Source organism: Citrus sinensis, chromosome 9 (genome assembly GCF_022201045.2).
Source record: "Citrus sinensis cultivar Valencia sweet orange chromosome 9, DVS_A1.0, whole genome shotgun sequence".
NCBI classification, from domain to species: Eukaryota; Viridiplantae; Streptophyta; class Magnoliopsida; order Sapindales; family Rutaceae; genus Citrus; species Citrus sinensis.
In genome coordinates, this window is record NC_068564.1 from 28,410,950 (window position 1) to 28,424,440 (window position 13,491).

The 13,491-nt window shown below is 35.3% G+C and overlaps 3 protein-coding genes across 3 annotated transcripts; 1 reads left to right on the forward strand and 2 right to left on the reverse strand.

Annotated features, from left to right (window-relative positions):
• Nucleotides 1-1,686: 1,686 nt before the first annotated feature.
• On the reverse strand, nucleotides 1,687-3,283 carry LOC102620551 (DNA-dependent metalloprotease WSS1). Its single transcript, XM_025097479.1, has 5 exons — nucleotides 3,129-3,283; nucleotides 2,849-3,038; nucleotides 2,061-2,520; nucleotides 1,838-1,959; nucleotides 1,687-1,740 (listed from the first exon to the last, which is right to left on the reverse strand). Exons 1-5 carry the CDS (start codon nucleotides 3,281-3,283, stop codon nucleotides 1,687-1,689), a joined length of 981 nt encoding a protein of 326 aa, XP_024953247.1.
• A 1,649-nt stretch (nucleotides 3,284-4,932) lies between these two features.
• On the forward strand, nucleotides 4,933-7,815 carry LOC102614039 (uncharacterized). Its single transcript, XM_006474850.3, has 6 exons — nucleotides 4,933-5,441; nucleotides 5,910-6,252; nucleotides 6,590-6,674; nucleotides 6,857-6,943; nucleotides 7,043-7,288; nucleotides 7,380-7,815. Exons 1-6 carry the CDS (start codon nucleotides 5,287-5,289, stop codon nucleotides 7,454-7,456), a joined length of 993 nt encoding a protein of 330 aa, XP_006474913.1. The 5' UTR covers nucleotides 4,933-5,286; the 3' UTR covers nucleotides 7,457-7,815.
• Nucleotides 7,816-10,885: 3,070 nt separating this feature from the next.
• Nucleotides 10,886-13,449, reverse strand: LOC102613261 (zinc transporter 11). Its single transcript, XM_006474847.3, has 3 exons — nucleotides 12,318-13,449; nucleotides 11,688-11,746; nucleotides 10,886-11,609 (listed from the first exon to the last, which is right to left on the reverse strand). The coding sequence occupies exons 1-3, from the start codon at nucleotides 12,772-12,774 to the stop codon at nucleotides 11,082-11,084; spliced, it is 1,044 nt and encodes a 347-aa protein (XP_006474910.1). The 5' UTR covers nucleotides 12,775-13,449; the 3' UTR covers nucleotides 10,886-11,081.
• Nucleotides 13,450-13,491: the final 42 nt, after the last annotated feature.

Sequence of the window (13,491 nt, forward strand, 5' to 3'; positions counted from 1 at the left end):
AAAAATAAATGGTAATTAAAGCACTACTCTCTCTCCTCAATAAAAAGTAATAAAATATAAATTAAAGAGGAAGAAAGCAATTCTAAGAAATTGAAGAGAGAGAATTATTTCTTATTTGAATAATCTTAATTGAAATATTTTTTAGAGTATTAAATGCTTATGTAACTTTTTAAATAAATAATAAAATCTTATTTAATTTTTTTTTTTTTTTGGAAATGCTCTTGCAATGCTTCATGACTTTGGCTGAATTGAATCAATTACGATCAAATTAGGTCAACGAAGTTTAAACAATTGAATTGAGATCTAAAAAAAAACTGGTGTTTTAGCCTTGGGAGGGAGAAGCATCTCGATTCTGTAATCCTTCTTTTATTGCCATAATAATAATTATTTTTTCTCTCATTTGTCATGCGCCTACGGTTGAAGCAAAACTTTTGTTATAGTATGTATACTCATGTTTTTGGGTTGAAGCAAATGTCTTCTTCCTTTTCCCAATACATGCATTTTCTGAGCCCCAAAGAAACACTTTTTATTCTGACGATTTAATTTCTTCAAATATCAGCCATCCGTTCAATGCTGCCTGTTGCCTCCTTTTTAAGTATCTGCCACCTATAATTCCCTTCAACCACTTGTTCTTAAGAAGCCACACGAACGGCAAGGTTTCTCATAAAATCTGATCATCCAACACATTACAATGTCCCACAAAATTAAAGTTGTGTGTGAAATAATGCATCTCAAAGCATGTGATCCGTTGGTCCCCATACTGCTGATAGAGCCACCGCTTGTGATTCCTCTACGGACAACTTATAATACTTTATTGTGCAAGTCTATATGCGTTCAAAATAAATCCCAATGTGTCAACTTACAACTAAAAGAAAGCCCCTAGGGCTTCCTTTCCCAAATGCGTACCTTATTCTGCTACTGCAACAGCATCGACTTACCATAAGTTTGTCAACAATGGTTTAAAATCCAGAAAAAAAAACAGCTATAATAAACAAAATGGATAAGTTTAGGTACCAAAATGTATCACAGAAAGTCAGCACAAAAGCCAATCCAGCAAAATCAGAATATTAATTCTCAGAATCATTGTTTCTTAAGATGTGGACAGAACGAAACCGGCACAGCCAGAAATTCCTAAGCAGTTAGAAATGTCATGTAACTTTGAAGCAAATGAGTACATTGGCCATGTCGATTGCATCTCTCAAGAGCCAAACATAGGGTGCCGGAGTTGACATTGGATGGCCTAGTGAATATCACCATTGCTATGCTATTTGCTCACACGAGAGCATTTATCCAACTTCACACAGTTTTCCAATGTCCAGAACTTACAGGTCCATACTCTGTCGTTGGCGCTAGCATCTCCTTGGTGTGGTACAGATCTCACAGGATGGAATTAATGACTGCAGATCAACATCATTGAACACTCATATGATGGCAGCAAGATTTAAAAAGAAAAAAGAAAAAGAGGAACAGCTAGGGAGGGACTTGTAAAGGATGCAGTTAAAAAATTAGAAATGTTTGAAATTCAATGAATTTTTACTTCACAAAGGATTATGGAATAGATAGTCAATTCCATTGCGACAAAGACATTAGTTTCTACTGTCATGATTGCCAGCAAATTAGAAAGCAATCCAGGGGTTGATGTACCAGAGAGATTCTCTATACAGGATATTATATGAAGCCTAAAAGCTAAACCCGCATCCCTTTCAGAGAGTTGTCAGAAGCGGAGCAGAGCACACGAAGCTAAAGTTTAACTTTAAACATATGCATTATGTATCTGAATGCAGAAATAACAACAAAATATGTTTAATATACTATTATCATAATTCAACACACTTACATGATTCAAGAAATTGCAAGCTTTACACTCCCACATTGCAGGTTTTTCTGGATTATGAGTTGCACCAGAATTACGCATGGATGCAGAAGATAAAGCACCGGATGACTCCACAGAACCAGAACCTGTACGACGGTTAGATTGAGAAACTGGAGAGGGGGAGATGATTTACCGCTTTTATGAGTTCTGGCATTATGATTTAGCATTGGCTCAGATGTTGAAGTACCTGCTTCCAGATCAACAGAATTGGATTCCGAACTAATATTGGATTCACGATTTCTTTTTCGAGATATCGTATCTGATGCATTTGTAATTGGACCACAAATAATCTTCGAGTGTCCTATATTTTGACACATGTCTACGAGGTCCTTCGAGGTATCAGAGCTACTTTCTCCAATCTCTGAAGTCTGAGAGGCACACCGGAGATCATATTGTAGCCTCTTTTCTGCTGCCACTGCAGCAGCTTGTACTGGACTGAGATCATACATAACGAACCTGTCACCCCCAAGAAGCTTAGGTCCAGACGGTAGAAGAGAGTTTGAATGAGCTCTCTTTTCTGCAGCAGCTAGTGCAGTTTGGGGAAGAGATGACAGAGGGGGCTGAGGAGAAACCCCACCCAAAACCCTCCCAGGACGATCGAAACTCCCTACACCAGTTATTCCTTTGGATCGCAGCTCGTCACATTCCTACATGTACCCCAAAATTAGTAAGTTTGTGACAGACAACTCTTCAAACCAAAACAATTCTTTAGCTTGATTGGTTATACTTACGTATCTAAATTCAAGGTAAACATCACATAAAATATAGGCAACTTTTCCAACTTAAAACTAAAATCTTGAGACAACACCAGCCGAAATAAAAAGATATATCTTGAGAACCTTTTTGAACTCTATAAATGTTGCTAAACATTTGATGAAAATTTTGAAACAAGCTACCGTTAATCAAGTAAATATGGAACCAAAGCACATAAAGAAGCAACGCCAAAACAACTAGGAACCAAAAAAAAAAAAAAACCTCTCTAAGTTCTTCCCAAAGCTTGTAGAACTTGGCATCGTGAGGAGCAATATCATTATGGCAAAGCTCGTGAAGCATTGTGCAAAGAACTTCATGAAATGGAAGGAATTCCCGGTCCCTATTTAGCTTCCGAAGCAGCAATTTTATATGTACCCCAGCTCCCAAATTCAAGCCCAGAGCATTTTTTGAACTGCAACAAGATCGTTAATTAACTACTTCACCAACCCCAATTAAATTGAAAAAAAAAATAGATAGAAAAGTAAAAAAAAAAAAAATTAACTGCATTTCGGAAAGGAGTTTAACTTTCCACTTGTGATTACGCATAATGGGCTGCACTTGTTTGGCAATTCTGTCTAACATCCTCTTTGCTTCTCCTTCTCCCGATCTTCCTAACGCTTCTGTTTCCCATAGTCTGAAACTATCTCCTGTATTCATTTTTCTTTCTTTTCTTTTCGCTTTTCACAGTGAAAAAGAGAAGCCCTAATCAAAATATTTTATGATTTTTATAAGCGTTCGATTTGGTGGAGGATTTTGCAAGTTCGGGTTCTTTTATAGTAACTGAATCCTATCCGATTGCTTTCATTTTTTGGGTTAATCAAGTGCAAGAATGGCGGGATTTTGAATGTCGCACGTGCGAAGCCCAATAGCAATGTGAAAACTAAATACAGGAGCGTCCGCAAAGCTTTCCAATGTACAGGTCGTTGCTGCTATCATCTCCTCGGGTGTCCGACAAACCTCACACATTGGAATTAACGGCTGCAGCAATCCAGCGCCATTAAACACTCGTTAAGTTTTGGCTCATATGTGGGAGTACCTGAGTCTAGATCAATAAAATTGGATTCCAATTTGATGTTTGATTCATGACTTCTTTTTCGAGATACTGTATCTGAAGTGTTTACATTTACACCACTATAAATCTTCGAGTTTCCTGCATTTCTTACGAGCGATTACTGGCATTATGGCAAAGCTAATGTGTTATCAAAGGCGAGAAACTCACCACGCCCATTTGTAGGCCAAAGCTGCAAAATCAGATGCAAGTGCAATGCGAATTTCTTTTTTTATTTTTTATTATTCAGTTGTTTCATCGTCAATGCAATTACAATACTAATTTACTGAATTTCGGATAATGGGTTGCACTTGTTTGGAAATCAAATCTTAAAAAAAATAATCTTTGCTCTCCTTCCTCCCTGTCTTTCCTGCGCTAGCTTCTATTTCCCATGCTTTGAACTTATCATCATCTTCTTCTGTGTTCGTTTTTCGCTTTTCAAGGAGTAAAAAAAAAAAAAAACGAAACCCTAATTTAGATTTGATTTGATTGGATTAAGAAATAAGAATGAACCCCGGAAGGCCAGACGATACTGTTTTTTTTTTTTTTTTTGTGTTTTTGACTTTTTGATTTATCAAGTTCGAAAATGGCGGGATTTTGAACGGGACGCGTGCGAAGCCCAATACCAGTCACATTCCAAATGTAGATTTGGGCCTAAACTATTAAATCAAAGCTTCCCGTTGACGACGAATGGGCCTTTGGTTCAGTTAGAGAATTCTTACACTTACAATGTTGAGTGTAATGGTTCAAACTTTCATAAAAGTATTTATAGGGATTATTTACAATTCTCCCTCAATTATTAAATAATTGAGTGAAGTCAGTCTATCCCTCACGAAATGTGAGTGGAATGAACATCCCTTGAATAAAGAATTTGGACAGCACTTCAGAGGAGTACACGCCACAAAGAAGGTCTTAATTGTAGAATCTATTTATAAATATTAATTGTAATACTTGATGTAATATCAGTAAAATCCTATATAACAGCATTAAAAAAAAAGCTTCCCGTTGATGTGGTGGGTATGTAAATCTAACAAACGAAAAGAAATATGTTATTGGTTAGTGATGTGTGAGGGCTAGGACACATTTTGTCATTTTCAATATCATAAATAATCATAATTTTATGTTATGGTAAAGTGACATAAATTTTGCGTTTTTATTTTTGTGGCAAACGACTAGTTCCCTTTTAAATAAGTGTGGTCTTAAAAGCATTACATTCTATTGTTATGTGTACCGTCACATGGTCAATAGAAACTAATTCCCATCAACATAACATTCCTTTCCTAGTTTCCTTGAACACAACTTCTGCAAAACCAAACAAAGCCCTTAGGAAAGTTCAAGTAAACACCCAATCCAGGGCGGCCGTCTGTCCTTTGTAAGAGAGTTAAACTCGTACGTGAAATCAACAGTCACTCTTTTCTTCCTCTCTTTAATTGTTTATTAATAAACAATATTTCTCCAAAAAAAAACTTTTCTTCTTCTTTCACGAGAAATTAAAGGGAAAATAAAAAGGGTCAGTAGAAAATTTCAACTGGGTTGTGTTTATTTTATTTTCTTGAAACAAAGAAGAGAAAATCAAATCTGGGTATCGGGTTTCTGTTAGTAGGGTATAAAGATGGCGGGAATAGCAATAATATTAGATCTATGGAGGAAAAATCCAAGCTTTTGTTCGCCGCATACTGCTCTTCACTCTTCTGGGCTCCTCTCTGCCACCGCCGCCGCCGCATCTGCCGCTGCCGCTGCCCCTTTTGCCTCTAGGTTCTTGTTCGGGTACTCTATTCTCAATTGCTCGCTTGATGTATATATTGCAATTAAACAACGAATATGTTACGAGTATTTTTAGTATGTGTATTTATGTTTGAGTCTTTTTATTTTGACCGCTTTGCTTTGATTGATTATTAAAGTGCTGCTTTTTAGCTGTTAATATTATTTGTACATTTTGGCTCGTTTACATGTCAATAGTTCAGCCATTTTTGCTTGATGACGGTATTTGGTTGGGAGATAGGTTTCAATGGCCAAATAAGCACAATCTTTGGATTCTAATTGTTATATGTTTAGCTAGCTGAAAGTCTAATGCTCTTGAAGCCACTAACCAGACTGTGGCTTGGTGCTTTGATGAGATGTTTGAAATATGCTATTTTTGCCTTTTATTTTACGATTATAATAGTATCTTTAAAAGTGAATCTGCCTTTGGCGTACTGTTCATATATATTGACTCTCTTCCTAATCATGCTACAGTTCTCCCAAGATTCCGGTTGCTTACAGTGATGCTGGTGCAGCAATAACTGAAGATTACATTCCAAATTTTGGGAAAGTACCTGGAAGTATTTTTCAGCATGATGCTATTAAATACACTACCAAAGAGTACAACATCGAATTAAAGCCTCTTTTTTCAGCTTTTGAGTTGAGAGCACTTGCTATGACCTCGTTGAGGTCATTTCTGATGTTCTATTTGCCTCTTCTGGAGCCTGATATGAGCACAGAAGACGATGATGATGACTTCCCGCAGGACTCTCCAGAACAACGACGTTTAGATCTTGTTGTTCCCTTCAAAAAATCAGTGAAGCAAATTGTTCGTGAGGTAAATTTATTCAATTTTCGATATCTGTGGTCTAGCCAATTTGCATTTTTTCATAAATTCCCAGCAATTAGTCTGTTAACTCCATTATCTATTAACAGTATCCCTTTAGAATTGGGGATTATAATTTTCATTTCTTATAACTCAAAAGCACTATGATAATTTTTCTTTTCTTCATTCAAGAAAAGACATTAGTTTATACAGTTTGCAAAAATTAGCATATAGTGTCAATAAGCTTCAAATGAAGTTTTCAGACTGCTGAAACTTCAGTTCTTTTAGCAGTTGATAATGTTGCTTATTCATCCTGAGATAGTTAATTAATTTTTTTCTACCATCTCAGACAACTGTTGTAACTACCAGACGGATACTGGAAAGACTTGCCGTCCATTATGTTTCGCAGCGGATGGCATGGAAACTTCTCAAAGGTACTCTCTATCGATAATGTTATATGCATGTCATTCAACTGCCATTAGGTGATTGACAGCAGATAGCAATGTGTATCAATACTAGAGAATAAAATTTAAATATTTTATTATTTTTTTTAAAAAATGATGAGTATTAATTTTGAATTACTTATCACACTGATGGACTTTATCAATGTGTGCAGATGTTCCCAAGTCAGCAACGCGGAAGGCTCAAAGAGGATTGCCAACTACGGTTTATTTCTTCAGAGTTAGCAGAACTACACTCAGAGGTCAAAAGCCTTTACATATACTTCCTCTGTGTCTGTTGTATTTGATTGCTCAAACCTTTGTCCTCATTATTCTCTAACTATCCTTGTATGCTAAGCCAGGGCACTTTCTAGGAGTTGCAGCATCATGGATTGTCCAAATTGGAATTGAGATTTACCGGTACTTCAATTGCATTATGAACTCTAAAGAAGAAGACAGTGATGGCGTCAATAAAGCAAAAGAAGCTAAAGTTCTTGGGAAGAAGGTTACTGGTATTACTATCAGGTGTGGTGCTTCACTAGTTTTTGCATCGATTGGAGCAGGGATTGGTGCCACTACTGTTCGCCCTTCAATTGGTCAATGGATAGGTAAGCATATCATCAGTATTTCAATTATCAAGCTATCTTTTGTGGGAAATAAATCCAAATTTATTGGCACTAACTTGTTTACTTTCTACAGGCTGTGCTGTTGGTGATCTGGCTGGGCCAATTGTCGTATCATTTTGCCTCGACAGAGCTCTTCATCTGGACCTTTAAAGCACTGATGATGAGTTGAAGTAGACACTCTTCCTCCTGCATCAAATTGAACTAGTGTATATGTAATTGGGGAATTTTAAGCAGGTGTTGGAGCAGAAGTTGTTCTGGGGAGGCCATTCATCAAAATTTTTGCTTTGGGTGGTCATTGCCATTTTCTCTGTTTTCTGATGAACTTCGGAAATAATCAACTTTAATTTTTTCCCCCTTCTGTTTTCTTTTGTCATAAGCTGTGAACATGTGTTGTACCGGTAACTTCCACATGGCACTGTGATTGTGTGCTGCGATGAAAATGAAAGCATTGTCTTGGACTAAGATAATGTAACTTATGAAAAAGGGGCTCGGACCCCCTTCTTTTGTCATTATCCGGACCAGCCGTTAGATTATAATGACTTTAAGCCAACGGTTGGGATTTTAAAAGTACACAATGACGCAAAGCGAGCAATTATCCAAACCAGTTTCAGCACCAAATTACTCTCGTGGTGTGTTTACTTTCTGGATTGAGGAATGAAATTTAGAATTGAAATGATTGACGGTGTTTACTTCATAAATATGAAGTGGGAATCGGTTTATTTTTTGGATTAGGGAATGGAATCCGGAATCAAAATGATTGTGAAGTAAACGCTTTCCTTTGCAAAAACGATTGCGAAGTAAACACTTTACTTTGCAAAAATGATTGCGAAGTAAACGCTTTACTTTGCAAATATGGAGCGGGAATCGGTTTCTTTTTTGGATTGGGGAATAGAATCCGGAATCAAAATGATTGACGGCGTTTACTTCGCAAATATAGAGCGGGAATCGAAATTGGAATGGTGGGGCTCATCAGTCACCACTATTTGGAAATTGGAAATGAGAGATTGATTCCCATAGGGAGGTGAGAATGAATCTCCCATTCCCAGGATTGATCATTTTATCCTCCCTAAAATTGAAAATGCACACTTTGTTCTCTTTTATAATTAATTAATATAATATTATAATTAATTAATTAATTATGATTAATTAATATATAAATATATTATTAACTATAATTATTAAAAATTATAGTTCTTGAATAAATAATCACAATAATTAATAAATTATTATTATAGTTAATTAATTAATTATTACTATTAATTAATATATTAACATATTACTAATAATAATTAATAATTATTATTATTATTATTGAATAAATAATCACAATAATTAATTTATTATTCTTATTAATTTAATTAATTAATTAATCTACTATTATAATAATTATTAATAATTATAATTTTTGAATAAATAATCACAATAATTAATTTATTATTATTGTAATTAATTAATATACTATTATAATAATTATTAATATAATTATGATAAATAATTCATATATTATTTTTAATTAATTAATATTATTAATTAAATAAATAATATAATTATTACTACTAATTAATATATTATTAACAATAATTATTATTATTAATTTTTGAATAAATAATCACAATAATTAATATATTATTTTAATTAAGTAATTAATATTAATATTATTAGTTAATATATTATTATAATTAATTAATTTTTTTTTACAATTAATTAATATATTAGTTAATAATAATTATGATAATAATCCATGAAGTACTTTTTAGTAATTTGTTACAATCAAACTCATTCCGATTCCGATTCCAAGACAAATTAAACACATTAATGACAATCTAACTCATTTCGATTTCGATTCCTACCGTTTAAGTAAACAATTTATGCTCTCTTCCCATTTCAGCCTATTCCGATTCATACCTATTCCGATTCCAGTTAAGTAAACACAGTATAAGAATTTATACTCGGATTCCTACTGATGTCAGTGAATTTTCTGAATTAGGAATATTTTCATAATTCTAGGTAACTGTAACTAGAGCCGTGATGCCGTATCGAACCTTTTGTAGTTTGTAGTATTGCTCCAGATTAGCGACAGCAGCAGTTCCACGGCTGACAGATGAACAAAGAGTGAACTTTTGTTTTTTGTTCTTTTTTTTTTCCCTCCTCCATTTATATTTGCTGCCCCATTTACTTCATTTATGATCACTCTCCAAAGCTAAATGGAAGCTTTTTTCATTTAGCCAAATAAGGTTATTGGTCGATCAAGAAAGTGAACCCATGGATGCTGGGTATATGGCCGTTCCAGCGTTATTCAACCACCTAATTTCAAATATATGTATATTAATTCAACCCACGTCTATGATCAAATGCGTAGAACAAATCATTAACGATTTTTCAGCTACCGTAAATTCAAAGAGATGTAGTTTGTATCCTTAAATTTTTCTTCCATTAAACTTACGGATACAGTGTTTGTAATCCCATTGCTTGTTTTTTACGGCTACAGCAGTATACCGAAATTGTTGGCTTTGGCAACATAAACTTTTATGTAATGTACATCTTATTGTTCCTTACAAATTAATTGCTGCTAAAACAGTTGTTTCAGCTAATACATTTATTGTTATAATAGATAAACATTTTCTTGTTCCTTAAAACAAATTCACTGCAACTCAAACAGTTCTGGCGTCATGATCTGCATCCCCGTTTGCCTCTGGGGCTAGTGCCCACTCAACAGCTGTACGATCTTGCTCCTTTTCATCAAACGGCAACTTCGCGTGGGTACAGTGCCCATGGGGCATTGTAGATGCAGCCAGTAAAAATTTTTTTTTTTTTGGGGTCTTGTTTTGTGTAAAATGTTTTGATGAAAGGATAAAAGTCTTATGCTTTAGGTCCTCTTTAGTAGTGATGTTCAGTAATTATAATTTTTAAATTAAAAGTTATATTATTATATTGTTTGATAAACAATTATTATTGTATCTTCGAAGATAAGTGATGCAGAGCAAGAAATTGAAGAAATCCTAATTCTATTTAAATGTATAATATTTAGGAATATTTTAATTAATTTGTATTCTAGTTTAATTTGGTTTCCTATTTAGAGTCTTATTGTTTAGGTATTACTTATTTGGGTAATATTTCTAATTTAGGCATAAGTCTTATTAAAATAAGTTTTCTAATCATATTAGGATAAGTCTTACTTAGTATAAATAAGTGTCTTTTGTAGCTTTTACAAGTAGAGAATTTTGAGTTTAATAATATTTCAATTTTCAAATCTCTTTGTGAGTATTTGAACAGTTAATTCTTGGTATTATACGGAATCAACGAGTCTTAACCCCTAAATTCACGGTATTCTTTTGAATCAACGTGAATTTAGTTGTTCTTTTGTTCCGGTATTCTCTAGAATCAACGGAATATTTTGAACATTAAACTTCCGCTGCATCAATAAGATAATTTAATCTTTGTATTAGATGATAAAATTTTTTATAATATCTTCATTATTTTTATTTGAATTATTATTTAAAAATTATATTTTACTATATGTTATTTATTTTATAATTACCACCTTTTTAATAGTAATTATGATTTAAATGCTACATTACCTTAGTAACAAACATGGCATTAACCTTTTGACACAAAATTGAAAATTTGCTTTCACACTGGTACATTTCTGTTCTTACTTGAAAGTCTATCCTAAGGAGCATCAACAATGTGGTAGTCTTGGTAATAATTTAGAGCTAAAAGCAAAGTGCGCCAGACAGAAGTAAACAAGAACCCGACACGCACCCACTTCAGCATTTCAAGTGTCCCAAATCATCACAACGGCGATTACTCCAACACCCAGCACTACAGCTAAGAACTTATAGTTGGGTGTGTCCACTGAAACTGTCTTCTGGGGTGTGTAACCTTTAGATAGCAGATGGTTTATAGATACGTAAATGAACACGCCGCATGCTAAACCCATTGATATGGCAAAAATCCAGTCCGCCACAGGACCTTGAGTTGTGGCATCAATTATAATACCTATGGCCACACCAACTGGACTAGAAATTGCAAATGCGAATGCATAGGCTACACATGATAAGAAGGGGCGATCTGGGATCATTCGAAGAAGAGCTATTCCCATTGCAATGGCTGCAAATATCTTGTGCAAACAAATTGTCCACAAAGCTTTCCACGCATCAGCTTGTGTTTCTGCCACTCCAATTGCAATGCCCTCAAAGACTGAATGGAAACACAAGGCGACAATTAATAAGATGCTATCCCCAAGCGAGCTGGCAGCTGTAAGCGAAAATTTTGAAGAATGCCCATCTGTACCATTTTGGCCCTGTGATGCATACAAAACCAACGGTCGGTCACAATGTCAGAAACAGTAATTCACTCATTTAGAATGAAGATATCCTACCTGAGAAACTGACTGTGAAGTAGCAGAATGGTGACTGCTTTTCCCCCCCTCCAGACCCCCTGCGATGAAGAAAAAAAGTGTTCAAAATTTTATAAGCTTGAATCTTTCCTGGCCTATTTGGAGGATAAACATGAGAACATACTTTGTTTTGTTCCTCTTCATGACTTTTTCCAAGCAGATTCAATAGGATGCAATTCAATTGTCTCGAATTTAAAACAAAGCCAGATATACCCTCTGCGTGCGTGCGTGTCACCAACAAATAAAATCAAAACTTCCAAGACAAATAACTGCCTTGCCTATGTAAGAAATTTTAGCATAACCCTTTTTCCACAAAACCAGCTAAGCCTGGCAAATATAATAAGCTTGGTTCTTTAGCCAATAATTCATCTTCTTCTGGCCTAAATCATTAAAATTTATCTCTGGTTTACTCTGCAGCTTATCAACAATCTATGGGTTTTCTAATTAATGAACAGAGCTACAAATCTCGTTCCAGCCAGAAACATAGTACATAGACAACCCCATATCAATTTCTTCTTTTCCATTTTCATTCTCCCACCAACCAAACAATCACAACACAATACACAAGGATGGACTAAAAATCTTAAAAAAAAAGAAAAAAAAAGGAGTCACCTTGACGCTCAAGATCAGCATTAGAAGCATCCCTCTTCTTGTCAAGCACAAACGAAATCGCACAATCAGCCAACATAGTAAACAAATACCCAGCACAAGCCAACATAAAGGCAAAGGGATACTCTTTACTAGTCAAGTCCCCAAAAGTCTCATTAGCGTCACTTAGAAAATGCATCAAAGCAGTCCCCAGAAACACTCCCCCAGCAAACTGAGTCCCCAGCACAAGAAACCCCTCGTTCCACTTCAAAAAATAAGGTGACACCCCACCAACGAACGTGCCCACAAAGATTATCATCAAACACCATATCTTAACCAATATTAACGGCTTTGAACGGAGGTTGTGGGGCTCAGTTTCAGTATCGTTATCCTCGTCCCCCTCGTCGTCGTGGCCGCTGTGAGCGGTGGTCAGCAGAATCAGAGAGAGAAAGATGGCTAATGCTAATAGAAAACGAGACATGGTTAATTTGGTTTCCGTTGGATTTCAGACAAATAATTATATTACATTAATACATGCATGTCTGTGAGCGTTATACATATAAGGTTTGGTTGTTTGTTCTGTTTGTTTGCTTGCAGTACAAAAGATGAGAGGAAGTACTAAGATCAAGATTTTAAGAAGGGAGTTGTTAGTACAAGAAGAGAAAATGCAAATTATTGGCTAAGATTCAGCGAGTCAAAATTACATGGAAAAACTTGTTGCCGAAACAAGATTTTTCATGCTTGATAGTTAATAGGTTGTCCCAATCGAAACTACGTGTCAAGTGAGATATTTTATCCTCCACATGTTTTTGTTTTGTTTGATTCCATGGAAGATTCAACCTTTCACACCGGAATCTTCAATGGCAATTGCATCGCTAATCCTTACAAGCACCGACAGACATATCTTGTAGTTCTGCAGAGACTGACGGTCAGGATTAAAAGTAAATTATCAAATTAACGACCTTTCGTAGTCTCAGGTCTACTTGGATGCGCATATGATAGCGACAGCATTCGTTAGAAAAAATTCCAACGTGGGATCCAGCGGCTGGAACTCGGAATCTCGTCACCGTAGCAGCGAAGCTATGGCAGGCCAAAGCAGCGCACTTTCATAACTTATACTCCAAGTCGCCAAGGACTCGGAAAGCGATGGGCGGCCAACCTTCTGCGGACCAGAAACAGAAACATCAAAACATAGAGG

Bases quoted from the DNA above. Each gene is read 5' to 3' on its own strand.
- LOC102620551 (XM_025097479.1), bottom strand. From the start codon at position 3,283: ATGAATACAGGAGATAGTTTCAGACTATGGGAAACAGAAGCGTTAGGA. The intron at 1,960-2,060 runs GTACTTCAACAT...ACCGTCGTACAG, and splicing joins TTCTGTTGATCTGGAAGCAG to GTTCTGGTTCTGTGGAGTCA. The intron at 1,741-1,837 runs GTAAGTGTGTTG...GTTAAACTTTAG, and splicing joins CTTGCAATTTCTTGAATCAT to CTTCGTGTGCTCTGCTCCGC.
- LOC102614039 (XM_006474850.3), top strand. From the start codon at position 5,287: ATGGCGGGAATAGCAATAATATTAGATCTATGGAGGAAAAATCCAAGC. The intron at 6,944-7,042 runs GTCAAAAGCCTT...ATGCTAAGCCAG, and splicing joins TAGCAGAACTACACTCAGAG to GGCACTTTCTAGGAGTTGCA. The intron at 7,289-7,379 runs GTAAGCATATCA...TACTTTCTACAG, and splicing joins TTCAATTGGTCAATGGATAG to GCTGTGCTGTTGGTGATCTG.
- LOC102613261 (XM_006474847.3), bottom strand. From the start codon at position 12,774: ATGTCTCGTTTTCTATTAGCATTAGCCATCTTTCTCTCTCTGATTCTG. The intron at 11,747-12,317 runs GTGACTCCTTTT...TCTTCATCGCAG, and splicing joins TGCTGATCTTGAGCGTCAAG to GGGGTCTGGAGGGGGGGAAA. The intron at 11,610-11,687 runs GTAGGATATCTT...TATGCATCACAG, and splicing joins CTTCACAGTCAGTTTCTCAG to GGCCAAAATGGTACAGATGG.